This window comes from Haliaeetus leucocephalus, unplaced genomic scaffold (genome assembly GCF_000737465.1).
Source record: "Haliaeetus leucocephalus isolate CR32 unplaced genomic scaffold, Haliaeetus_leucocephalus-4.0 Scaffold195, whole genome shotgun sequence".
Classification (NCBI taxonomy): Eukaryota; Metazoa; Chordata; class Aves; order Accipitriformes; family Accipitridae; genus Haliaeetus; species Haliaeetus leucocephalus.
Window position 1 is genome coordinate 1,951,655 of NW_010972631.1, and position 24,774 is coordinate 1,976,428.

Sequence of the window (24,774 nt, forward strand, 5' to 3'; positions counted from 1 at the left end):
ACTTGCCCAGAATCCTTGACACTGAATAGAGGAGGAAATCCCTGCTGTACGGAAGCAATTATTCATACCATAATGCAAGCCACCTGGCTATAGGGACACAACAACAGCATGCCATCTAACACACAACAATTAGGAGGCCACAGTTCAGTATGAAATTAACTCTGATCCCCACCAGAAAACCCCATTGACACTGTCCATGCTAATTCAATAGACTATGCTTGCAGCTGTGTCATTCAGTATTTGACATCCATGCAGTTGTATTCACATAAATCCACTGCGAATCCTGGGCTGCTATGAACTCTGTAACACTGAGGTAAAGAGCAGCCTAAAATCCTCAGAGGGCTGGCAAGCACGTAACTGAATTGAAGGTAGAAAACAGCAGTATGCCAGGAATTAATAAAAAAGACAATTAGTAAGAAGAGAAGCTTAGAAGCAGCAGCTTGAAGCATCAAAAGCATGTAGTTCTGTGGTTAAAAGTAATGGGTAATTGATGGATTTATTATTACTATTTTATATTCTGGACAGGGATTTCAGTCTCAGTCAATACTTCTGACCCTTTTATTGCTTTAACTAATTGCTCTTTTAAGCGTGTGAAAAAAAGGTCTCCAGAAACAAAGAAGCAAGCAGCGTCGTTATAAATGCAAAGCACCGCTTTAGTGTGAGGTGCAAGACTCACCTCTGTTTCCGATTTGATCTGATTCCATAAAGACTGACAAGTAACAAACCGCAACTCAGAATCCTCTGAATCATTGTTTTTTATTCTGAAATCATTAGCTAGAAGACAGAAAGCAAAGGCAAGCACAAATAAGATTATTAAAACAAAACATTTTTTGTTAAGAAGAAAACAAAGCACCCGACTGAAACAAGAACATCTTAATATATATATACCTAAGGAGATGACTTTTCTCTTAACCAGTTAATTAACTGCTGGTATCTGGTAGAATAAGCAAGGGAAAAAGCAGAATCTATTACCCAGGTAAGCAGGCAAAAGGTAAAGAACTGGCTTCCATCTCAAGTCCCAGATGAGCTAAAGGCTAAATCAGAGCAAACAGCCTTTATTATTAAAATAAAATAATTAAAAAAAAAAAAAACACCTTTCCCTTGTTTCAGAAAGTTTTGTGGGTCTCTTTCACCTAATAAATATTCAATCCTCCTTCACCATTACAGTCAGATATGAACCATAAAGGCTTGCAAGAACAGATACATGAAAATCCTTTCTGTTCCCCAGGGAAGACACAGCTAACACCAATTTCCTGAAAATATTATGGTATAGTGGGAAAGGACTATCAGGTTACATGAAATACAGATTTATTTATTCTTTTAAAATACATTTAACCGACACAACTATGCCAGCAAAACTTTTTAAGCGCAAACCAGGCCTACATTTCTGGCTCACCTCTAAACTACCTCTCACTTCTATACATGCTCTTTATGAAAAAGAAAAGGAGAATCAGATCCTTTTTGGTAAAACAGTGTCTTGGCACATTTTCCAAATACATCTGGCTTCCCAGGTGCTGCTCTGCCTCACAGATGTGAGTACAGAAACTCTCCACCAACTTCCAACTAAGAAGGTAAGACAGAGCTAGGAGTAAAATGGGAGACTACATAAAAACTAGTACAACTGAGTGAGATTTTTCTCATTGTTTTTCCTCCCACATTCACACAATCTACATTTCCCTTAAAAAAAAAAAAAAAAAAAGGCATAGGCTTGGAACCATCCTACTCCCAGCATACATTTAGCAGGCCTGGTATAGCTTTAAGGCTTCACCAACAACACCTGGAAGAACACAAAGACTGAAAGTTAAGTAAACAGCCTGTTAACTTTTGCTACAAGGCAACACTAAACACAGCAATTTATTTTTTTCTAAATATATGCATATTAAAAGTTTAATTTGCTAGCCATTAACGTCCATTTGGTGGCCATTCAATGCAGCATCAGCAGTGGTCCACCTCTAGAAAAGAGCCAGTTGGCGAATACATTCAGTCTCCCAAAGCATTAAAAACACCCAAAAAAGCTCTATAAATGACAGAGGCCTCATCCTCCATTTTCATGGTCTCCCCTAAACTAACACCTCATTTGTATCCCTATGAAAAATCACTTAAAATACATAACCCACTCTGATTACACAGGTCTTAGGCTTTTAGTTAAAGCAAATCCAGCCACCACATTATTGGTAATATACCAAAGAATAATATTCTTTTTATACTACCAAAACTCATAAACTATAGGTGCAAACGCGCACAGAAGGCCTTTTGTGGGGTGCAACAGTATTATCAAGTATTGATGCTGTGAAGTTTCACACACTTGACAGGTTTGGGCTTCCAAACTGGATGGATGCATATCAAAGTACTCTTTAATTAGAACACCATCCTAACCAACTGCTGTGAGCAACTAAACTAGCTCACCTCTGCCTCTCTTTTAGGGGTAGTTCAGTCAAATTCATTTTTATTTCTCAAAGCATTTGCTAACTAGAACAACATGTTTAGTAGGATTTATCCAAGCTTAGATTACTAATCTTGCAAAAACAAAAACATAATATCCAGTAAAGGTAAAATTTCAATGTGGTTTAAGTGCGTAGGTCTTGGTTGTTCATTTATTTATCTTGCAATGACTTGAATGACAGACTGGATTCTATTTCCCTGCCTCTCATTCCCTGAACTACAGATGTGCCAACTCTCATGGAAAAAATAACTTGGGATTAATTTTAAAGCAGGTGTTACAGTAAGTCCCCCTGGTAAAGAGGGACCACCTGCTTTAAATGAATGAGCCTGTGGTGATTTCCACAAGAATCTGGCCTTATTACTTTCCCCTCCACTTCTGTTATACAAATTGTCACTCCTTTTGACAGCTCTGGTGATGCCAAAAAACAGTTTAACCTGGTGTGGCAGGTTGATCCTGGCTGAACACCAGGTGCCCACCAAAGCCGTTCTATCACTCCCCCCTCCTCAGCAGGACAGGGGAGAGAAAATATAACAAAGGCCTGTGGGTCGAGATAAGGACAGGAGAGATCACTCACCAATTACTGGCATGGGCAAAACAGACTCAGCTTGGGAAAAATTAACTCAATTTATTAACAATCAACCAGAGTAGGGTAATGAGAAATAAAAACAAATCTCAGAACATCTTCCCTCCACCCCTCCCTTCTTCCTGGGCACAACTTCGCTCCCGGATTCTCTAGCAACCCTCCACCCCAGTGGCACAGGGGGACGGGGAACAGGGTTTACGGTCAGTTCATCACACGTTATTTCTGCCACTCCATCCTCCTCAGGAGCAGGACTCATCACACTCCTCCCCTGCTCCAGCGTGGGGTCCCTCCCACAGGAGACAGTCATCCACAAACTTCTCCAACATGGGTCCTTCCCACAGGCTGCAATTCTTCACGAACTGCTCCAGCATGGGTCCCCCTTCCACGGCATGCAGTCCTTCAGGAGCACACTGCTCCAGCGTGGGTCCCCCTTGGGGTCACAAGTCCTGCCAGAAAACTTGCTCTGTGGGCTCCTCTCTCCACAGATCTGCAGGTCCTGCCAGGAACTTGCTCCAGCATGGGCTTCCCACAGGGTCACAGCCTCCTTCGGGCACCCACCTGCTCCGGCGTGGGGTCCTCCACGGGCTGCAGATGGATATCTGCTCCACTGTGGACCTCCATGGACAGCAGGCGGACAACCTGCCTCACCATGGTCTTCCCCACTGGCTGCAGGGGAATCTCTGCTCTGGCACCTGGAGCACCTCCTCCCCCTCCTTCTTCACTGACCTTGGTGTCTGCAGGGTTGTTTCTCTCACATGTTCTCACTCCTCTCTCCGGCTGCCGTTTTCTGTCTGTCCCAGCAACTTTTTTTCCTTCTTAAATATGTTATCACAGAGGCACTACCATTATCACTGACTGGCTCAGCCTTGGTCTTAGAGCTGGCTGGTATTGGCTCTGTCAGACACAGGGGAAGGTTCTAGCAGCTTCTCACAGAAGCCACCCCTGTAACTGCCCCCCACTACCAAAACCTTGCCACACAAAACCAATACACCTGGGAATAAGAACAGTAAGTTTCCTGAGTCTCAAACAACAACTATTTAAGCAGCATTATTTGTAGCTCCAGTTAAGAGTCAGTCCTGTTCAGTCTTTCTCAAATGACAAGAGACCTGTATACAGAGCACACAGGCTGGAGAAGATAGATAGATAGATATAACAAATACTAGTGGACAAAAGCCATGGGATCTTCACAAATGGCTTTTCTTTCTTCTTTTCCTCAAGAAACTTCGGCAAACTACCCAGAATATGACGAGACTTAGGAATGGGATATCATTTCTGACTCCCATAGCTTAAAAGTGGCTCACTCAGACTCTTCAGGTAAATAGTTTGTCAGTCAGTAAACAATTTATGGTAGCATGGAAAGGAGTTCTCTTGTAAAAAAAATGTGCAAAGACAAAGATAGCTATACAGTCTTGATTGCTGGAGATGAAAAAAAAACATTTACACTAGTCAACAATTTGCTGGGGTTCCTCCAAAGAAATGAGTTTTCAGCAATATCTACATCAAGGAGCAACAAAAATACTCATGCAGCTATGACAGAACTCAATTAGATGTGGTAAACCTTCCAGGATTAACCCTTTTCAAGCATAGAAATATATATCAAAATGCACTAACCTGTTTTCTGAGACACCCTTCTCTTCTTGGGACTTGGTTTAAAAACAAAGCAGCCCTAAAGAATAGCAAAAAAATAGAAACTTCAATATAGACATCAATCTGACTGGCTCCTGAGGCCACTTTATTCTCCTTCAGTTTCAGTGCTCCATTAAACCAATAATTTGAACTGAATTACCAGCATCTTAAGGATATCAATTTGCATGTTGTCCCTTTATATCCCTGTTTCAAGCTGGAAAAACTAGTGGAAGCAGTATCCCAGCATATTTGGGAGGAACTTTTCCATCTTTCCACTATGTTCTTCAACTCAACCATCAACTAGAACAGCAGCAGATTCTTTAAATGTCTCATAACCTCCAACAGGTTTAGAATTAAGAGGAAACGATTCCCTAGGAACACATCATTAAAGTTTTCTCAGTACAGTTTCAGTTAAAAACAAAACAAAACAAAAAAGGAAGAGGCTGGGATGCATAGAAAAGGTGATCCAGAATAATGCAATGAGTATTATTAAGTCACTTACAAAAGCCAATGACATGCCCTAGCTACAGAAGACAAGTACATCCCAACTTGAAAAAGTAAAGATGGTTAGAAGCAGAATGGTTTGGAAAAGATTCAGATAAATAAAAACCCTGGCTCCAAGGAAGTCCTCCAGGTAGAAGTCATCTCCCAGTTAGATCTGATCCTTCACAAAGGAGAAGGAAATAAAACACAAGTATTAAGCTTTGAATTCTGGAAGACTTTTTTCATTTTCATCTAGAAAATCTGAAATTTCTTCCCCCATCCTCTCAAATAAAAAATCATTTCTTTTGAAGAGTTATAATGATTTCCTATATTTCAGAAATCATATGAATTCCCCAACTCTCACTGTGAGGTTCTTGTGCTACAGCAAGGGAGAAGGAAACATACACGTGTTCAAAATAGATAAACAAGACTGATTCAATCCTATATTTCTCATACAAGCAAAGATTACTGAATTCAACCTAGGACAGTTCAGCCACTAGCATAAGAATGATCCAGTGAAAATAAAACTCCAGAGGTATGTTCAATTTCGATCACAGGCACTAGTCTGTTGGGTGACTTCGGACATGTTATTTTCTTTCTTATACAAATAAGAAATTGCAGTAAACCACTGATAACAATATTGGCCTCCTCTGAAAAACAGCCTTATGAATTCCAGATGCCTTCAGATACCTTCCATTTTACCATGCATATTAACAACCATCTAAAAACGGCTGGACAAAAGTTGTAGTTATTCTACAGACCCTAACCACCCTGGAACAATTCCACTACAAAAAGCTATGCTACAGTCTTATTTATGCTGCAGTACACACAACGTGTCAGAACAGTAATTCATGAGAGCACAGCTGGAATCGGCCAAAATAACTATAAATCATATATATAAAAGAAGAAACAATGCATACTTAATCAAATCAAACACAAGTATTATTTAGTGCTTTATAAGCATTGGATTTCCCTACATCGCTGAATGTAGCAGAGACCAGAACATAAAATGGCAAAGAAGTATTACATACATGACACGGCAGGCAAGGTGGGTAGTGAAACATGTCCCCACAACTACTTAAAGGCAACAGCCATTTCTGAAAAGGAGATGCACTTGTTTTGGATTAAAGTTTAACTTTGTTTCAAAGTACTTCCCTTTATTCCTGAAAGTAGTAACCTGCAGTGACTTCCACACCAAAGGATCACAATTCAGTGAAAAACAATATAAGGGACGAGAGTCTTCCAATGATGAAACACATCCCTTCCTGCTGTGGACCACTGCTATTTTTGAGTACACGATCAAGCAAGACAGGAAATAAGTTTAAGCTTAAAATGCAGCATTTTAAGTCTCGCTACATACTAACACTCTGATAAATGCGCTGTCCCTGCTGCCAACCCTGACTACAGGCCAGATAAAAGCTTCCAGCTCAGAAATATCAAGGTGATAATAGATATTTAACATTATGTGTGAGTGACACCACTTTTATTTTTATTTCTCCACTAATTTAGTTTTGGGGGAAGACGCAGTGAGTGTTTTAAAGTGGCAGCAAGCGATGCCAACAGACTTTAGCTGCAAGTGACAAAACCTACAGCCACAACACTACTGCTCAGTTCTAGGCGAGGTTTATGTCAAGTACGAGCGCTTTTTGCGTGCTAACAGGACAGAGGAGTAAGACAGGAGGGCTGACTGTTGAGAAAAGTGCCTTGGGTAAAGCGGGACGGAGTGGGCGTCGGGGCTAGGATGAAGAGCCACCAAGGCTTGACGCGGAAGGGAAGGACGAGACCGGAGAATAGGGCGACTGGGAACCTGGGCGCAGGGCATGAGGGAGACGGCAGCGGATGAAGCGAGGAAGAGGAGCAGAGGCGGGACGCGACAGGGAGGCAGGCCCGTTCTGCGGGTCAGTTCCTTCAGCACCGGCGCAACCGCGCTGTTTTCCTCAGGGGGGCCCGGCAGCGACCGTTCAGTTCGGACGAAGCCCCCCCCGTCCCGCCGAGGCTTGCAAGGGGAGCAGCCAGCGCTTTGGGCACGCCGGCCACGGTACGAGGCCTCAGGCCGCCCCCGCCGTCTCGGCAAGGCGGGAGGGAAACCCGGCGGCCGACCCGACCCGTCCCGTCCCGCCCGCCCGGAGCGGCGGTTGGAGGGCGCCCCCTCCCCCCTCACCTTGGAGACGGAGCACGTGCTCATGTCGCCTCTCTCGCGCCCCAGGCCCCAGCGGTACCGGACGAACCGCCCCACCGCCGCCGACCGAGCCGGCTCTCGCGCACCCCGGGGAACGCCGCTCCGGCCCCCTGCTTGTCGGTGAAACGCTCCAGCCCGACGCGCTCCCTTCGCCGCTCTTCCCCCCCTCCCCTGCACAGTGGGACAGCCCTCTGCCTCTGCGCACCTCCTCTGCGCAGACGGGAGGGTGAATGGGCTCTCCCACCCCCGTCCTGAGAATGGTACTACCCCTCCCGCCCAGGGGGCGGGCAGATAGGAGGAGGGAGGGGGAAGGGGCAGCCGCGACCTTCCGCCTGGCGGCGCAGCCATGGCAGCCTGTTCCTTTCGGAGGAGCATCGCTTCCCAGGTACGGCGCTCCCTCCCGCAGCTTGCGTGGAGGAGGGGCGCGCCATAACTGAGACGTCCCCTTTGCTCCCTCACCCAGACACCGGCCCCCCGCCCCCCCCCGCGGGCATCTTACAGTGGGTCGGACCCGTTGCCAAGGGGCTCGGCGCGGGCTTCTCTGCCCCGCCCCTCTCTGGCGGCCGGAAGGGAGCGCGCTCGAGCGTCTCCCGCGGCCCCCCCCCCGCCGCGGGCGGGGGCGGCCGGTGAGGGAGGTCTGACAGGACGGCGGGCCCCGCACCGTCCCTCACACCACCAGCCCCGCACCAGGCCTGCAGGTTTCTTCCCCCCCTCCCTCCCCGCAGGCTTTAAGCCCGTGAGCGGTTACATCGGGAGACTCTTCATCTTGGCAAGAAGCCAGCCCTTCGCAGCTTATTAGAGAGGCCCTCGCGTGGTGTGGGACTCCTCGGGATAAGCTTAAGGGAGGTGTAGCGACTAGGTCAGTCGATAGAGGCATGCCAGGGTTTGATGGGATCCTTCTGGGGAGGGGAAAGACGCTATACGTGGTGTTTTGTCTTGCTAAGGCTTCTTTAACATTTCTAGGGTTTGTATTGCATATTTTTTTATTGCTTATAATAGTTAATAAGTATTTGCTTTTTTACTTGGGTTGAAATTTGCTTTCAGACATAAATGATGCGTATTCTCCCCCGCCCCCCAAGTATTTAAACAGGGAGCAGTATTTTTCCTGGCTCTTTTTTGCTTAAGACAATTTGTTCTTTATTTCAAATATAGCTTTCAAAGGTTTTGGATCTGCCACCAGAAAATTTAATAAAGTCCATATCTGCAGTTCCTGTCTCCAAAAAACGGTAGTGTTTACCTTTTATCTTACAATGTTATGTCATTTTATTATTTTCTGTTGTGCTTATTATTGCAAGAGCTTAACAGGACTTTAGGGGAAAAGAAATGCAGGAAAAACAAACCTAAGCTAATATACCAATCTGATTATAATAAGATACCTAAATCTAATTAAATCACTGTATTTTTTCAAGCAAGCTCAAAACAAATATTGCTTAAAAAGCTGTACAAATTATAGGCAGTGCTTGAGTGGCAAATGTTTCTGCATTAATGATCTGAATGTGAAACTGCTTAGAACCAATATTAAGTTATCATGGATTTTTTTTCAGTGTCCTGCTCAAGAGTAGTAATGATGTTAACAAGTAAATTACATTTATTCATGAGCACAGTTTTTGTATATTCTGAAATGGTGTTCTCGCCATATCTACTTTCTGATTGTATTAGAGCAATGGTAATATTTGGCCTTCTATTGCAGCTTTCTAAACATAGTGAACTTTCAGGTATCTGTGACTGGGTTACGCTTGGCAATTAGACTTGTCATGTGCAGAGTCAGCTTGGATCTGCCAAATCCACCCGTAGTTTCAACAGGGTTTTTTTCCTGATTTTCGTGTGTTCTTTTTTTCAGGCATGTTGCTGATTTCCAGCTTTCCATTGCTTCTGTAACAGAAGACAGTTCTAGTGATTGCTTAGCACAAGACCTTCATCTTCAAGCTCAGAAGCTAGCTGAAAGGGTATGCTTATGCATTAATCGTATGTTTATGCAATAACAAACTTACAGACTAGAGATGTAACAGGCATCATAAGGTAAATAGTATTCTTTCTCCAAGCATCTGCTTGGGTCAGAGCAGTAGTGACTGCACCCAGTGTAATTGTACACAGAATCTTCACAGGGGATTGGAGAAGCAGTTTTAGTTAAGGTTCGTGTGAAATTATTGTTTTCAAATAGTTTGAGAGTAAATAATATTTGTGAAGTTAGGAGGGTATCTGAAGGGTATGCCATGGTCTGTACTGTTGCCCAACACTTGAGGAAGAAATTGAGTATGCAGTGGCTTGGAAAACCAAAGACTGCAAAATCCAATACTAGAATGGCAATGGATAAACTTAGCCTGCGGGACTAACAGGCCAGACTTTCAAATCCCTAACTACTCGAAATTGAAGTTTCTTAGAACAGCAATTTTTTCAGGTGTGTTAGTCTGGGAAATGGCAGTAGCTGAGGTGTTAAGACTAACTACAGTATAAAAACAAAGCAGCATGCAAAACAATGTCTACAGAAGTGACACAAATCTTGAAGGAAGGGAAGGAAATAAAAATTTGGAGAAGTTGGCATGCATAAAGTTGAATAAAAGTGGGATCAGAAAGGTGATGCTGAGGTTTGAGGGATCATTTGAGCTGAAAAAAATAATTTACAATCTAAAAATGTGTTGCTGATGCCAATACAGAGGAGTATAAACTAGGAAATTGTGGCAAAGTTAGTTGCAAAGAGGAGATCGAATAATGAAAGTGGAAACAATTCTTGATCTGCATCAGAAGGAGCAAGCCTGAGAAGGAATCAGTTGGGCTGCTATTATGATCAGGCATTAAAAATGACAAATAAAAAGTTGTAATACTATTGAGAAGCTAAACTATTTCTCCATGTCATTCTTCATTGCTGAGATCTTGAAGAGATCCATATCTTGGACCCGTTCTTGTAATGGATGAATATTCTGACTTAGGTGAAAGAATAACTGATAGTGCACAGATGTACAACCAAAAGTTCTGAAACAACTTAAAGACGATCTAGAACCATAAAATAATTCAGGTTGGAAAGGACCTCAGGAAGTCATCTGTTCCCATCTCCTCCTCAGTGCAGGTTGTTGAGGGGTTTCGGATGAGGTTGCTGAGGTCATTTGAAATCCTTGAAAGCCTCCAAGGATTTGACAGCCTCCCTGGGCAATCTGTTTCAATGACTGTAACATCATAGTAACAGTTCTTTTCCTTGTGTCTAGTCTGTCACTTTAAAAACAGCTGCTGTTCCCAGGGTTTAGAAAGCTGCAAATTGTCTCTCTCCTTTATTGTTTGTGGCTCATTAAATACTCCGGGGACACTTAGCCCTACATGTTTATGTAGAAGAGCAATTGTAACAGTAGCGAAGAACAGACCATCAACATAAGCCCCAAAACTGAATGGACCGTGCTAGTTAGACAAAGGAAAAAAAAATCCATTAATCTCTTAGGAATGGTTTTTGTTGGCTAGTGAATAAAGGAGATGCATTTAGTATAATTTGTTTAGACTGGTCATGTCATCCACAAAGAAGGTAAGCAGTGTAGAAATTAGCAAAATATGACCACATATCAAAAACTAGCAGAGACACAGAAAAATGTAGGCAGTTATCAGTTTTTGTCATGATAAACTGTTGATGGAGTGCTTCAAGGTTCAACAGCATGTTCCTAGTCACTTCTGAGGAAATAGGTCACAGTATTTGAAATACAGATATTTAGGTTAGGCAGAAGAGATGGAAATTTTTCTCATTGACTAAAATAGCCTAAATAATAAGGCAATGTGATACTAAATGAAACATAATGTGCTCTGATGTGCTGAGAATTGTCTGTCAGAAAGGTCAGAACTGTCTTGTTTCCACGGGCTTTTGATTTCATGTGGCTGGCTGATGCTTGTTTCATCTTCAGACTGTTAGTTCTTTGCAGAGGGGGCATTGTGTTATGGGGGTTTTATGCCTCTGTACAGCATAATGGCATTCTGGTCCAAGCCTTAGGCATGGGGAGATCTGGTTACTAAAGAACCACAAGGCACTTGGAAGAGAGGTTGTTAAAGCTATGGAGAGGCCAGATGAGCGCTCATATTAAAGAGAGATAAAAACCCCTGAGATTACAAATGACAGATTATGTAGAAAATGTTTAGCAGAACAAATGGTATGGAGAAAGTCTGGTGGGAATTTCTGTTTTGTCTCTGCCCCATAAGTAAAAGGGACCTTTCGTAAAATGGTAAGGTGGGAAATTCAGAGTCAATACAAGAAATATTTTTTCATGTAGCTTGTGAATAAACATTGGAATTTGTTTTTACCAGAGCTTGTGAAGTTTAAAGAACTTCAAGGTTAACCATGATTTCATCTCCTGGTTAAGTTAGTGTCTAAGCTGGAGACCTAGCATGGGGGTAGATTTCTTCTTCATGCTGATGAGCTTCAGTAGAAATGTATAGCTTGCCTCTCTCAAAGATATTAACCAAGTGATAAAGTGATTGTGTCATCTTTTATATGCTTTCTATCCATCCTTTTTTTTTTTTTTTTTTAAGACAATTTCTTGGCTATGGAAGACAGCTAGTTTAATAAGAAACTCTCAGACCTGACAGGTTGAGATCCAAAACTCTCAGCCTGTGAAGAGACCAAAATTTGTGTAAAGAGGACATTGACTTTAGGGGTTGGGTGCCCAAATATTCTTTGTGGGTTCAGAATTTTCAAAACATGTGCCTTATGGAAGTTCATTTCAGGCTGAGTTACATTCAGAGCTATTAAGCATGGATTGGAAATAATAAAATCATCCCTTTTCCAACAGGATTGATTAAATGATTGTCCTGGTTTCAGCTGGGGTAGAGTTAATTGTCTTCCTAGTAGCTGGTACAGTGCTGTGTTTTGAGTTCAGTATGAGAAGAATGTTGATAACACACTGATGTTTTCAGTTGTTGCCAAGTAATGTTTAGTCTAAAGTCAAGGATTTTTCAGCTTCTCGTGCTAAGCCAGCGAGAAAGCTGGAGGGGCACAAGAAGTTGGCACAGGACACAGCCAGGGCAGCTGACCCAAACTGGCCAATGGGGTATTCCATACCATGTGATGCCACATCCAGTATATAAACTGGGGGGGAGTGGGGGCAGGTGATCGCTCCTCAGGGACTAGCTGGGTGTCCATTGACGGGTGGTGAGCAATTACACTGCGCATTATTTGTACATTCCAATCCTTTCATTATTGCTGTTGTCATTTTATTAGTGTTATCATTATCATTATTAGTTTCTTCTTTTCTGTTCTATTAAACTGTTCTTATCTCAACCCACGAGTTTTACTTCTTTTCCTGATTTTCTCCCCCATTCCCTTGGGTGGGGGGAGTGAGTGAGCGGCTGCGTGGTGCTTAGTTGCTGGCTGGGGTTAAACCACGACAATGATCCATTTGTGATTGCTTCAAACCAATAAATAGTATTTAATGTTTATAGTGGATTGAATTCGAGTTTTCCAGTTTACCTGTTTTCATGTAGTTTCTGTTCTGTTTTGGTTTTTTAGCTGAAGTGTGATGCTGTAGTGAGAGAAATCAGCGCTGGTCCAGGAACAGTGAACTTTACCATAAACAGGGAATTATTAGCAAAGGTGAGCATTATGTTTCAGGTGCATTAAGGTAAAAATAAATTCCTCAATATAAAGCCATAGAATACTTACTGTTGTCCTAGAAAGGTATTTTCTGTGTAAAACTTGTCTTTTATTCTCCTCGAGGATCCCTGTTGCTGATTTGTTATGTAGGCCTAGAATTTGGAATGAGGCTCACAAATGTTTATCCTTATGAGGAAACAATGTATCTGTCGGGAAGAGCGCCTGAGTCAAGAATCACACTCAATATGAGTTAACATCTTGCTCGTTTACTGTTCAGACGTCTTGACATTTATACAAGACTGACTTGTCCACGCGCCTTATACAATACTCTAATTGGTACAATACTCCATTTCACGCGACACTATCTTATTCTCTATTGGCTGTGCAAGCTTCTTCATGAGGTGTCCAGCAGTTACTTATCTCATTCTTCAGCATCCAGGTGTTGTTTGTCAAGCTCTTCTTATCTTCCTTTTTCCCCAGCGTACAAGGACACAGCGTCCTTGTCCGCTTCCGCACTTTGTAAACTTATGCTTCGTTCCCAGCTAAAGGCTGGATTGCTCCCATGCCTTTGCCCAGCCAAGAAATCCTCAACATGTATTCACTGATAATCGTAACTCCTCTTTTTTTCTTTCTGCTTTAAAAGGCAGGTTTGGCATCTGCTTTGAGCTTCTACAGTATAAAACTCAAAAGTTTTGATCTTGCGTATAAAGACCCTTGTTTAAAATGGAAAAGGATGGTGAAGAGATAACTGAAATAAAAGTATTTGATAGCAGATATATCATTACATACTTTGCTTAAAAAAAAAAAAAAAGGAAAATGTATTCTTCAAAGTCCAATGCCTGACTGAAATTGAAAGCTTTGTTTGTTAAACCAGTAACTTAATGAGAGGAAGATACTGCTCAGTCTATAAGAGTAGTGTCTCAGTTGTACTCTGGATTATTTGCAAGAGCTTCATAAAGATAAGTGGATGGCTGGCACTGTTAGACTGGGGACTGAATGAAAGCTTTTCTAAGCCAGTTCAACTAACTTGTGGAGCGAGCTACATTGTGGTGTTGTTCATGTCCTTAATCTATAGGCTTAGCAACTCTTGTGGAAAATGATATTGTGGTCTTAGAAAATAAACTACATGTGAATTAGGGGCGAGAAATCAGGTCTTACCTAATACTGGTGAAGCCCTCTTCCCATCAGGACTTCCACTGAGTCACTTAGGCTTGTAATCCTCTTTTGCTGAATGGTTAGACCCTTTCTTCTTGTGAATTGCTAATGCTTAGGCATGCCTATCAATCAGTTGTTTTATCCCTTTCATTTTTCATTAGCTATTTATAATCAATCTATGTTGATAAGAACATAGCAGCTGACTATTCACTGAAAGAGTAGTTTCAGTGGTAAGTTTTATTTATGGACAGGATTTCACAAGATGCTTTATTTGTAGGGATTCTAGTGAGTTTAATGATTCAAGCAAAACTATGTGTCTGGCCTAGTAGAGTTTTGCTGGAAAAAATGTGGAATTAGGACATGTAATTTTGCATTATGTCACTGAGGAGAGCGGAGGAGAGAAAACCTAGCTGTAACTTTCACGATAAGGAGACTAGGTCTATGGGTAAATTTGACAATTTGTGTATATGTCTAGCTTCCCTTCTTAGGTGCCATAATAAGAACAGAATTAATGTTTTTTCTACAGGTGCCGTTCCTTTTTTTTTTTTTTTTTTAATTTATTGAATATCTATTGCAGAAGAATTTTAAAGTGATTTTTGGAGAGGAAAAAAAGAAAAGTTTCCATTGAATTAAGCGAGATGTCCACTTTCATTCACATTGTTAAAGGCCTCTTATCTTCAGGAAGTTTGTTCAATACATACAGCTTCATATATTAGGTTTTGTAGTGTATTGGCATCTGAGTGGCAAATGGAAGTATGTAGGGTATGTACAGGGACTTACCTTGCCGTATGAATGCATTACTGATAATATAGTCAGCATAGGATTCCTCTTCCCACAAACTGTGTTCAAGCTGTTGAGTAAATATTTTAAAGCGTTTTACACAGTCTCCATACTTTCAAACTAGACACACTTTTGTAGGGACCATTCACAGTGTCCTTAACAGAGTTGCAGGTGGGGGAAGAGAAAAAGAGAGGGGGTGTTTGGACACATGAGGATTGAATAGTTGGGTTTCTTTGGCACTAAAGGAGTACAAAGCAGGCTGACTTTTGGTGCCTAGAAAAATCTAGCAGTTTTAGTAGAACATGAATGTATTAGTTGTTCCTTTTCTGTTACAGACTTAAGTTGAAGTGACTCGGTAGTTCTGAGGAGGCTTAAATTCTTGCAGAAATCTCCTGTTTTTCTGCTTCCCCATTGTATATACATGCTGTCTTCCAACAGCAAAGGAAAAGAACATTAGGCAGATACTATTCCTAAAAAGGATTAATGAAGAAATACAATGGACAGTGATGTAAAGTAACTGGAAGAAGGTAGAAACATTAATCTGCCTCATGTTCTAGGGTTAACAATGAAAGCAGTTTAAATTTATACAACCAAAATTAGAAATAGCTAAGCCTCTTTTGTCTCTGTCACTTAAAACCACTGGCTGATGTTTAAATATACTGTTAGAGTTATGAGTGACCAAACCTTCCATGAGCTGCTGTTGCAGTCTACCTGCAGTGAACTGATGGAGAGGATTCTGTAGTAGTAGTAGTAGTTTTGTCTCTTAAATTGGCTTTAGTTATAATCATGAAGACTAGAACTCCTGTACTTTTGTGTGAGATTTCCTGAAGCGAACGAAATGGGTTCATGTGCTATTCGGGTAACCTGCATATATGTGGTAATGCTCATGCAGTTGGAGCTCATTGGATTTTTTGTAGGCTCTCAGTCACAAGTAGTGTGTGGGAGGTCTGCTGTGTCCCAAAGGGTTGGACCTACGTGATCTGGCTGTGCCGTGCACAGTGGGTGTCCGTCCCCTGTGTATTATACCTTCGCAAAACTCTTGGATATAGGACAGAACTCCTAGGAATTTCAGAGAAATGGCCAAGCACCTCAAAGTGTGCCTAGATAAGATGTATTCATGGGAAGAGGATGCTTTTGAGGAAGCTCAGAGGTATGCTGTGTAGCTTTTTTTTATTAATTATAAATAATAAAAAACCTGCTGAGAACATGTAACTGCACAATAAGGTAAATTCTCTAGTGAAGTCTACTGCTCATAAGCTCTCCCACTTTTTCATCCCAATCTATGGTCTAGTTCTACAAGGTACTTTTTATTTTAAAATGTTACCTGAATTAGGATGGATGAGGGTCCTGGTTAGCGTAAGGTAACACCCCTATTTACTTGAGAACTCCCTCATTTTACATGAGGTCACTGTTCTACCCATGTGCTTAGACTGAGTTTCCTTTCCCGTCTACCAGTTACCTCCAGTTTACTCTCTTGCTGTTTCATTTTATGTATCTAAACAATGATTTCAGTGAAAAACTAGGCTTTCCACTTCCTTTTAAGTTGTCACCAAATTCAGCCTTGATTTTCACAAAAAAATCTGCCTATAATTTCTCTAACTTTTTAAATTGATCAGATACAGCTTTCAAAAGTTAATAGCATTTTTGTCTGTATGTGAAATCTTGTTTGCTTGGCAGACCAGACATCTAATTGCTAATGTGAATAAAGGCTATGGGATCAGTCTCTTGTGTGATTGGTAAACAGTTTTGCTGATCATGCTTTCTGGTTTTGAAACATATTTTCCTTTTTTTTAAATTTTATTTTTTGTCCTCCTTGTGGTTTAGACTGTGTTGCAGCAGGTGTTGAAAGATGGGTCACAGTATGGAGTAAAAAGTGAACTTTTCTCTACAGTGCCTAGACAAAAGGCAGTGATTGAGTTCAGGTAAGCACATGTGATGAGTCCTTTGAGAAAATAGCCTTGTATGCTGATTGATATTTTGCTGATTGATATTCGTTGCTGCAATGTATGATGCCTGTGAAGTTAAACCATATTTATGGTATTATATTCAGCTGTATTTGATACTCTGATATATTTGCCAAGTAGAATATAAGTTCTATTTAGGGAATTGAGGCTTTTTCCCAGAATATATTCTTGGTATTTAAAGAGTTCATGCCTCATACTGCCCTCCACTAAGAATATTCTCATTTAGTGCATAATAGCATTCAGTTTTTAAGTAGGCTTCTTTTATTTTGTTATCAAGAAACATGATCTGAATTTTCAGCCACTAACCCATTTCTTTTTTTACCTTAATACCTTCCTCCCTGACTTGCTAAAGCAGCCAGGCATTTGTCTTGCTAAATCTTCTCAATTGCTGGCCCTAAAATTTCTGTCCAGTGCAATTTTTGGTTATGGTCACCTGCTCATGGAATGAAAAGTGGCTGACTGAGATCTCTTCATGTATAATTATTTTTGTTCACTTATACTCCCTCTGCAGGCTTCCAGAGTCATGGAAAGTAAGCATTTGGCTTTAATTTGGAGGATAAATTTTCATAGCTGAACTTCCATTTTATTATCAGAGGCAAAAAAATTCTGGGTACGGGGGTTTTTTGGGGGGGGACATGGTTGGCAGAATAAGATGTGATTTTAGTTACTGATTCTTGTACACAAGGTCCCCTGTCCTGGTATCAGATTTATCTCTATTAAAGGTATGAGGAGAATGATCCATATGTCCAAAACATGTAAAAAGTGAGAAGGTGGTTTAAGTCCTTTGTCACTTGTGTAGTTGGGTTTTGGGGGATTCTTTGTTGTGGTGTTGTTTGTGGCTTCTTTTTCCCTGTAACACTGGCTGTTAACTGATACTGGAAGAAAAGCTGGTTGGATAGAAAAATTTGCTGACTAGAACAGAAGCTAATCAGGGAATTTTAAGGAAAAATTTAAAGTGGTGGTTTTATTTCAGTTCTGCTATATGCATGAGTTGAATTCTTTTGACTTAGTGATCTGGCAGTTTTGTACATTGAACAAAGATTATTTGTGAAATTTTGTTACAGCTCCCCTAATATTGCCAAAAAGTTTCACGTAGGACATTTGCGTTCCACAATAGTAGGTAAGTATGCATTTAACTGCTTCCTAAAAGGGCTTCTTTGTCTTCCTGTTTCACTTGACAGGGGAACACTGCTAACCCTTCACTCTTCTAGTGGAGTGGCCGTGTCAGGCTCGACTTGCTAATTAAAAACCTTTTGCTCATTATGCAGTGAAGAAAAGAGCATGGTGTGTTGCTGGCAGATTTATTAAGTCACACGTAATATAGTTTTATGACTGTGAACATTAAATGAAGTAGTTTAAAATTGTTCTACAGAGACACCCAGGGCAGTTTTCATTGAGGTGTTATGAGAGTCCTTTGAATTTTAAATTTCCAATTTGCACTGGACTGCACAGCAGTCAGATAATTATGTCTTGGTGGCTGTCTTGCAAAAAGCTTGCTTTTATATGTTAATTACTTTATGCCAGTATTACTAACATAGTTGCTGTAATTTGTAATGGAATAATTAATAAGTTTATTGTGCAGTACTCTAATGGCATATGGAAAACATTATTTCTCCCTCCTTTCCCTCTCTCACAATAAAAACTAGTAGGTTATTACCAGAAGATCCTACAGCATCTGTGCAGCTAATAATGTATTAGGTTTTAATTATATTTAGTGTGTCATCTATAATTATTAATTACATAAAGTTAAAAATTCTGCCTCTTCATGGACTGATAGTTGAATGAAATTATGTATTTTGGGGTCTTTATGTTCCATTTCTGGACCCTTTGCTATAGAAAAAAAAACACTTTCAAAAATAGTTCTGTAGATCAGTGTTTTCCAATAGCAAGAGAATGACTTGACTGCGGAGAATGGAATTGAAAGTAATAGCAAGCTATAATATGGTGTTGTAGTAACAGAAGAAGAGGAAGCTTTCTGCATCCTTTTACATCAGTTTTGTAATCCAAAGGTACCCTTGAAGCACAGGAAAATAGAGAAAGGGATGCGGGTATTTCTTCTTTGTAATTCTCTGGTTGTAGCTAAGCTCAGGAGAAAGATGAAGGGTTCTTTTTTTAATAACAGTTAGAACCAAGACATGCTTATATGATATGGTAAATTTGGAGCATATCAGACACAGTGTGTTAAGTGCACAGCTCAGTACTGCTCCAGCAGTATATAGAGATTCAGGACTTTATGTTCTCAATTTAACATCACAGTAACAGCCGTGAATTTTGAGTACTTGCATAACCTCCTGATGTGAGGTTGCCTGACTGTGACAGGAATTATGTATACTGCCACATATTTGTGAGAATACAAGAAGACTTTAAAAAGTGTTTTTCATGTTCCAATACTTTACAGTATGTGCATGCACATACACGCGTGTGTTTTTATCACTGTTGTATGAGACACTTTAGGGCACCTGTCAAATGCATGGCCTTTCTTTTCCTGCTCAGAATACTACTGCTTTTAGTTGTGAAGTATTTTAGCAAATTCTATGGAATAGTTAATCTGATTGCTTTTCCTCTTCATTATGAACACAGATCATACAAAACCAGAAAACTGTTACATTGGGATGAGAGACTACCTACAACTGAATAATAATACCAATTTTGTTTCCTTTCCAGGGAATTTTATAGCAAATCTCAAAGTTGCACTGGGACATGAAGTAATAAGAATAAATTACCTTGGTGACTGGGGCATGCAGTTTGGTATGTTTTAATATTTGTTTCTCTTGTTCCCTTTTCTACTGTATAATATGGTCTAGGTTTCCAGCTTCAGTTTTTGCAGGCCCATTGGATTCACTCTGGGCTCACAAAGAGTAATATTGTGTTTCCATGCATGTAATGTGTAGTTAATCTCCTTAAAATATGAACAAAACAATCCAGACTGATTCATCAGCAGTTTGACATATACTGCTGTAAAAGAAACAACAGTCCCTCTGTCCCTCAGTAGCTCCTCTCTCAGATTACGTATGTGTAATCTGGGGTTTATTTTTAAAGGGCAGTATCAATATTTTCTGAGTGTGCTGGTTACACATTTGGAGCTCTCATAGCTCAACAAACTTCTGTTGCTGCCTCCAGACAAAATGCATACATATTTCCATAGCTGTTGCATTTCTACTGTGATACTGTCTTCCTTATTCCGATTTTGCATGTGTAACAGTTGTGGGAGAGTAAGCTTGCTAACTTACCTATGCCACACCTGTACACACAACAATAGAATAATTGTAACAAAATGTATATTTTATATTTGGTTGTCTTTGTGTGTGTTTGTATGTTTTCTTTATCTGTGTGTTTGTTCCCTCTGGAAGCTAGTTCATTATTCATAGAGCATAAATAACTTCCACAGCAACTGTGTTTTGGCAGGGTGAGGACCAGAGAGTTTGCATCTTCAAAGATATACCAATGCTTCCCCCAAAAAACTGTTTTCCTTTAAAATGTAGCAAAAGAAAGTTGTATAGGTGGAGAATGTGCAAGTGAATAGGCCCTAGAAGACTTACCAATCTTGCACGCGTGTTTGCATGCACACACATACACACTCCTACCTCTTCTGAAATGTCCATCAGATAAGTCAGGACTGAAAAATCCTCTCGTGTGCAGCCTAGCATGGCTTGGTATTTATTCCTTGACCAGAGATCATTTATGTCCAGTTGCTGGATCTGTAAATATCCCTCTTATATGGCAGTTGACCCATCCATAGGATTCACAACTTTGTTGATTTCTGTTGTTAATCTTGCATTTGAAATTGATCCATATTCACCTCTCCTTTTTTAATTTCCCCCCAAAAGCTGTTTTTCACATATTTTTAGGCATTTAAAAAAATGCAGTCATGCCCACTTCCTTGTTCTTGAAAGCTGGTACACCTGTGAAAACTATAAAACTCCTCCACATCTTTTGCAGTAGGTTCTAAAAACAGTGTCTGTATATTTATTTTTAAATGGCAAACACAAAGTGCAATGTCTATTAAGCAGTCACTTTTGCTCATTCCAGCCCTTATGCTGCCCCCTTCAGTGGCACTGGTACTGCTATTTATGGGAATATCAATGAATCAACTTTACGAACAGAGCTGGATTAAAAACTTAGCATAAATACCCTACTTCTACTCCATTTATGTATTCAGATACAGCAGTGTAGATAACTAAAATATATTCAGTTCTGCCCCTTCTCCTTATAGAGTAAATTCCTGGGGCTTAGGCAGTTGAATAAAATATTCTTATGACTGTGAGAGCAGTAATAGAATATTTTTTTCCTTTCTTAAATTATTTCCTTTGCAGCTTATCTTTCCTGACCCTGTTTCTGATGAAACAGTTTATAGCAGAGCTTTGCTTCACTTAGGATTTGTTTCATAGGAATTGAATATCGACTGAGTTCACCTAAAATTCAATAAATTTCATCATTGCATATTTAATTCATTTTTGCCCCTTAGACATAATTTTGCTGCTATGCTATTGTATAATGAATGTGGCAATGACAGTTAAGCAATGAAATGCAATGTGGTTAAGGGGCTTCTCAGCTGACCTCATTCACTCTGTCTTTGAAGATACTAAATTGTACTCCTAAGTCTGAATATCAGGAATTTTATGTGTTTTAATACAAAGTTTCCTGCAAGTACGAGAATCACCATGCCTGTTACTTACATGTGTACCTGTTGTCCAGCACACAACTGTTAGAATCATGCTTTTGACCTAGCAATTCTGTTTCTTTCAAAATGGGTGCTCCCCTCTTTATTTGGGCTGGCTCAGCTCAAGTATATGACAGGTTTTATAACAAATAATACAATCATGCTTCATAAAATTATAGCATAGGAATATTACTATAATGGTCCTTTTCCAGAAGCAGTGCTATAATTAACAATCTGTCAGCATTTCTGTTATAACTGCTATTGTCAGAGGCTTTAAAATGTAATAATTGAAAACATACTTTGCTGAAACATGGCAGAGAAGTCGTCAACCTCTAGGCAGTTTTGGGGCAGGTTTCTTAAGGTAACAAAGCTTATGCAGTCACACTGTCCATCTGTCTTCCTGTCACTCTGCTCCTAATCAATTTTGAACCCATTGGCCAACTTCAGCCAGATCTGACAAAGAAAAATGCCTCCAAGAGAACAAATTTCTTTTGGTATTTTGACAGTTGGCAGCTGAGTAGGGATAGAAATACAATGTAGTGCCCTCTGGGAGAGAAAGTTAACTTCTGTGTTTACCCTGCCAGCTAACCAGTCAGCACATCTAAATTGGAATCAGTCCCAACACATGCTCCATCTTGCCAATAATTGGTGAGTGTAACAAAGGCTGGGGATGGTTTGGGGAAGACAGAAACATGTGAAAGGATATGTTCAGGTTGAATAAAAACTGGCAGTCTTGCTGGGGGTGCCAGCATTGAAAAGTGGAATGTGTAGGTACACTAATAGAGAGATCATTAGGAAATCAAGCTCCGATTGCTCATAGAACAAGCTTCCTTAAAGCATCTCACTTTCAATAGACTTAGACTCATTTTACTTCCTAAACTCTAACTTGTTTTTCTTACCAAAATCTGCCATGGCTTCTACTGCAGTCAGTGTTTCCAAGAGGGAAGTTATTGAGACAGTGCTATTTGTTTAGTTGCAGAGGGCTTTTCAAAGGGATACCTGCATACCTATTCTTCAGATACTGTCTTCACATCAGTCCTGGTCCTCGTCAGCTCAGAAGAATAAGATGGCCTTAAAAGCAGTCTCAGAAAATCTAAGAGGCTGCAGGGTTAATACCGCTAGATTACTGAATGAGTTAATGGGCTCTTTTGATTTAGACAAAAGGATTGGGGTTTGGATCTTGCCCTTTCAGATGGCCTTTGGAAAGTGCTGAAGCCAAACTGAATACGTGAAAAAAGCTGCACATTCTCAGCATGCAACAAAAAATTCCCTTGAAAATATTACATGAGTGCTATGTGGAATACCGTATTGTGTCCCAGTTTCTATTGTCCTTGAAATAATAATACTGTTAAAGGAAGAAGCAAAACAAGGAGTTTTGAGCATGTTCTTTTACTGGATAGTTTCCACTGTGTGGCTTCTCATTTACAGCTGGTTGCTGTGTAAAAGGTAATTTTCTCTACAAGTCCAGAAACACGAATTCCGTTTCATGAGGAATTGAAAAACCAACATACTATTTCTTACTAGTTTCTAGCTATTATAGTTTTGGTAATTTTCATGCAGTGGAATAATAGGTTATACTTTTGATTTGTTTTTGTAGCATACACCATTATATTGTTTAAAAATGTAAGGCATTTCTTTTATTACATACAATGTTAAGACTAGACTCGCTTATGAAAACAACTTAATCAACAAAACAATATACTCTGGGTTGTTGTCTAACTCTGTATTTAATTGTTATTCAAGGCTTGTTGGGTGTTGGTTTCCAACATTTTGGCAACAAAGAAAAGCTAAAATCCAGTCCTTTACAACACCTTTTTGAGGTAAGTTCATAGAAGACCAACTGCAGACTTCAGAGGACAGTCCATTTAACTTAGCTGTCAATTTTGTACAGAATGGTATGTCTGCAGGGTCATGATGAGACTCATTTTGGATTTAAATGACCTTGCCTGAAGGACCAGTGCTAGCCTGGGCCACGGCAGTGGAGACAGTTCTCACGAAGCAATGGCAGCAGAAACAGGTTTCATTAGGCTGAAAAATACGCCTCATAAGGGAGGTAATCATATGGATACTTAGGTTGCATTGATTGCTGCTACCACCACAGCCAATAGCAACTATCTTAACTGGGCATAGGTGACCACTGAGCTCACTGTGGTAACTGCAGTGGAAATGGTGTCTTGCATCTAATGCTGTAGCACATTGGTTACCAAAGTTGTGAAAAGGAAGTGGCATGTATGGTGTAAAAATCCTTTTGTTGCTAGTATTTTTAGAATAAGTGATATTTAATTCACATTGCTCAATACACAGATCACTGTGGTTGGTGAAAAGGATCTTTAAAGTGTTTTGTATCTAATATGGAGGCTTAACATATATAGGTAAGGAGGAGTGACCGTCACTTTCCAGAATACTGTTTTGACTCTGCAGAATGCTCTTCCTTTTTCCAAGAGTGTGAAAGAGCCAGGAGCATTAGGAGGTGCAGTTTCTGCTGACAGGCATTCAGGAAATGCCTTTCAACAGTAGGAGAGGCTGTTTTGTTGCAGGAGGTTACCCTCTCGGGTGCCCACCAGCATGATGGAAGTGCTATAGATTGCATTTCTGTGTGTCAGGGACAAAATTGACTCAGTGGACTGTCCAGGTTAGCCATAACAATTGAGGTAGTTTAACAAGTCTTGTGTTTCTAGGACTGATATGGTTTTGATTGTTGGTTTGCTCCATCCAAATATGCCTAATATCATCTGAGTTATTATTTATTTCTTCCTCTTTAGCAATTCCTCTGTCACTCCTTGTTTCATACAGTGCAATGAGCAAAAAAGGTTTCCGTCTATCTTTTGATACTTGTAAATGATCTTTGGTTGACAACCGTGCTGTACATAATAACAGAACGTGAGTTACGTACTTACCTGTGCAAATCCAACAGCCATGAGGATAAGTGGACAAAATTTTCTGAATGGCTAATTGTCGTGGTTTCAGCCCAGCCGGTAACAAAGGACCACGCGGCCGCTCGCTCACTCCTCCCGCCCCCCTCCGGTGGGATAGGGGGGGAAGACGGAGGAGAGAAAAAAAAACAAAACTGGAACCTCGAGGGTTGAGATAAAGGCAGTTTACTGGAACAACACAAAGAAATTGCAACAACAACAACGGTCCTAATGAAAGAGTATACAAAAAGAGTGATGCACAGTGCAACTGCTCACCACCCGGGACCCGACGCTCCGCCACTTCCCCCACCGAAAGTAGAGACCACCCCCGGCCCGCTCCCCATTTATATACTGAGCATGATGTCACATGGTATGGAATAGCTCCTTGGCTAGTTCAGGTCAGCTGCCCCGGCTATGCCCCCCACCTCC

The 24,774-nt window shown here is 40.6% G+C and overlaps 2 protein-coding genes across 8 annotated transcripts in view; one reads left to right on the forward strand and one right to left on the reverse strand.

Moving 5' to 3' along the window:
- Positions 1 to 7,398, reverse strand: part of ORC3 (origin recognition complex, subunit 3) — a 39,353-nt gene extending 31,955 nt beyond the window's left edge. For 3 of the 4 annotated variants that reach the window (XR_774234.1, XM_010565714.1, XM_010565713.1), the window contains exons 1-3: positions 7,297 to 7,398; positions 4,638 to 4,692; positions 677 to 774 (exon numbers count right to left, since the gene is read on the reverse strand). Coding sequence is in view for 3 of the 4 variants with exons in the window: in XM_010565714.1 (XP_010564016.1) it covers positions 677 to 774; positions 4,638 to 4,692; positions 7,297 to 7,320 (177 nt within the window). In the remaining variant the exon portion in view is untranslated. Of the gene's footprint in view, positions 1 to 676; positions 775 to 4,637; positions 4,693 to 7,296 lie in introns of those variants that run through there. The other variant, XM_010565716.1, reaches the window with a different exon arrangement.
- Positions 7,399 to 7,625: 227 nt separating this feature from the next.
- RARS2 (arginyl-tRNA synthetase 2, mitochondrial) overlaps positions 7,626 to 24,774 on the forward strand; it is a 41,769-nt gene continuing 24,620 nt past the window's right edge. For 3 of the 4 annotated variants that reach the window (XR_774233.1, XM_010565710.1, XM_010565712.1), the window contains exons 1-8: positions 7,626 to 7,699; positions 8,467 to 8,540; positions 9,155 to 9,260; positions 12,791 to 12,874; positions 16,634 to 16,731; positions 17,838 to 17,893; positions 19,438 to 19,521; positions 23,177 to 23,253. Coding sequence is in view for 3 of the 4 variants with exons in the window: in XM_010565710.1 (XP_010564012.1) it covers positions 7,661 to 7,699; positions 8,467 to 8,540; positions 9,155 to 9,260; positions 12,791 to 12,874; positions 16,634 to 16,731; positions 17,838 to 17,893; positions 19,438 to 19,521; positions 23,177 to 23,253 (618 nt within the window). In the remaining variant the exon portion in view is untranslated. The remainder of the gene's footprint in view (positions 7,700 to 8,466; positions 8,541 to 9,154; positions 9,261 to 12,790; positions 12,875 to 16,633; positions 16,732 to 17,837; positions 17,894 to 19,437; positions 19,522 to 23,176; positions 23,254 to 24,774) is intronic. The other variant, XM_010565711.1, reaches the window with a different exon arrangement.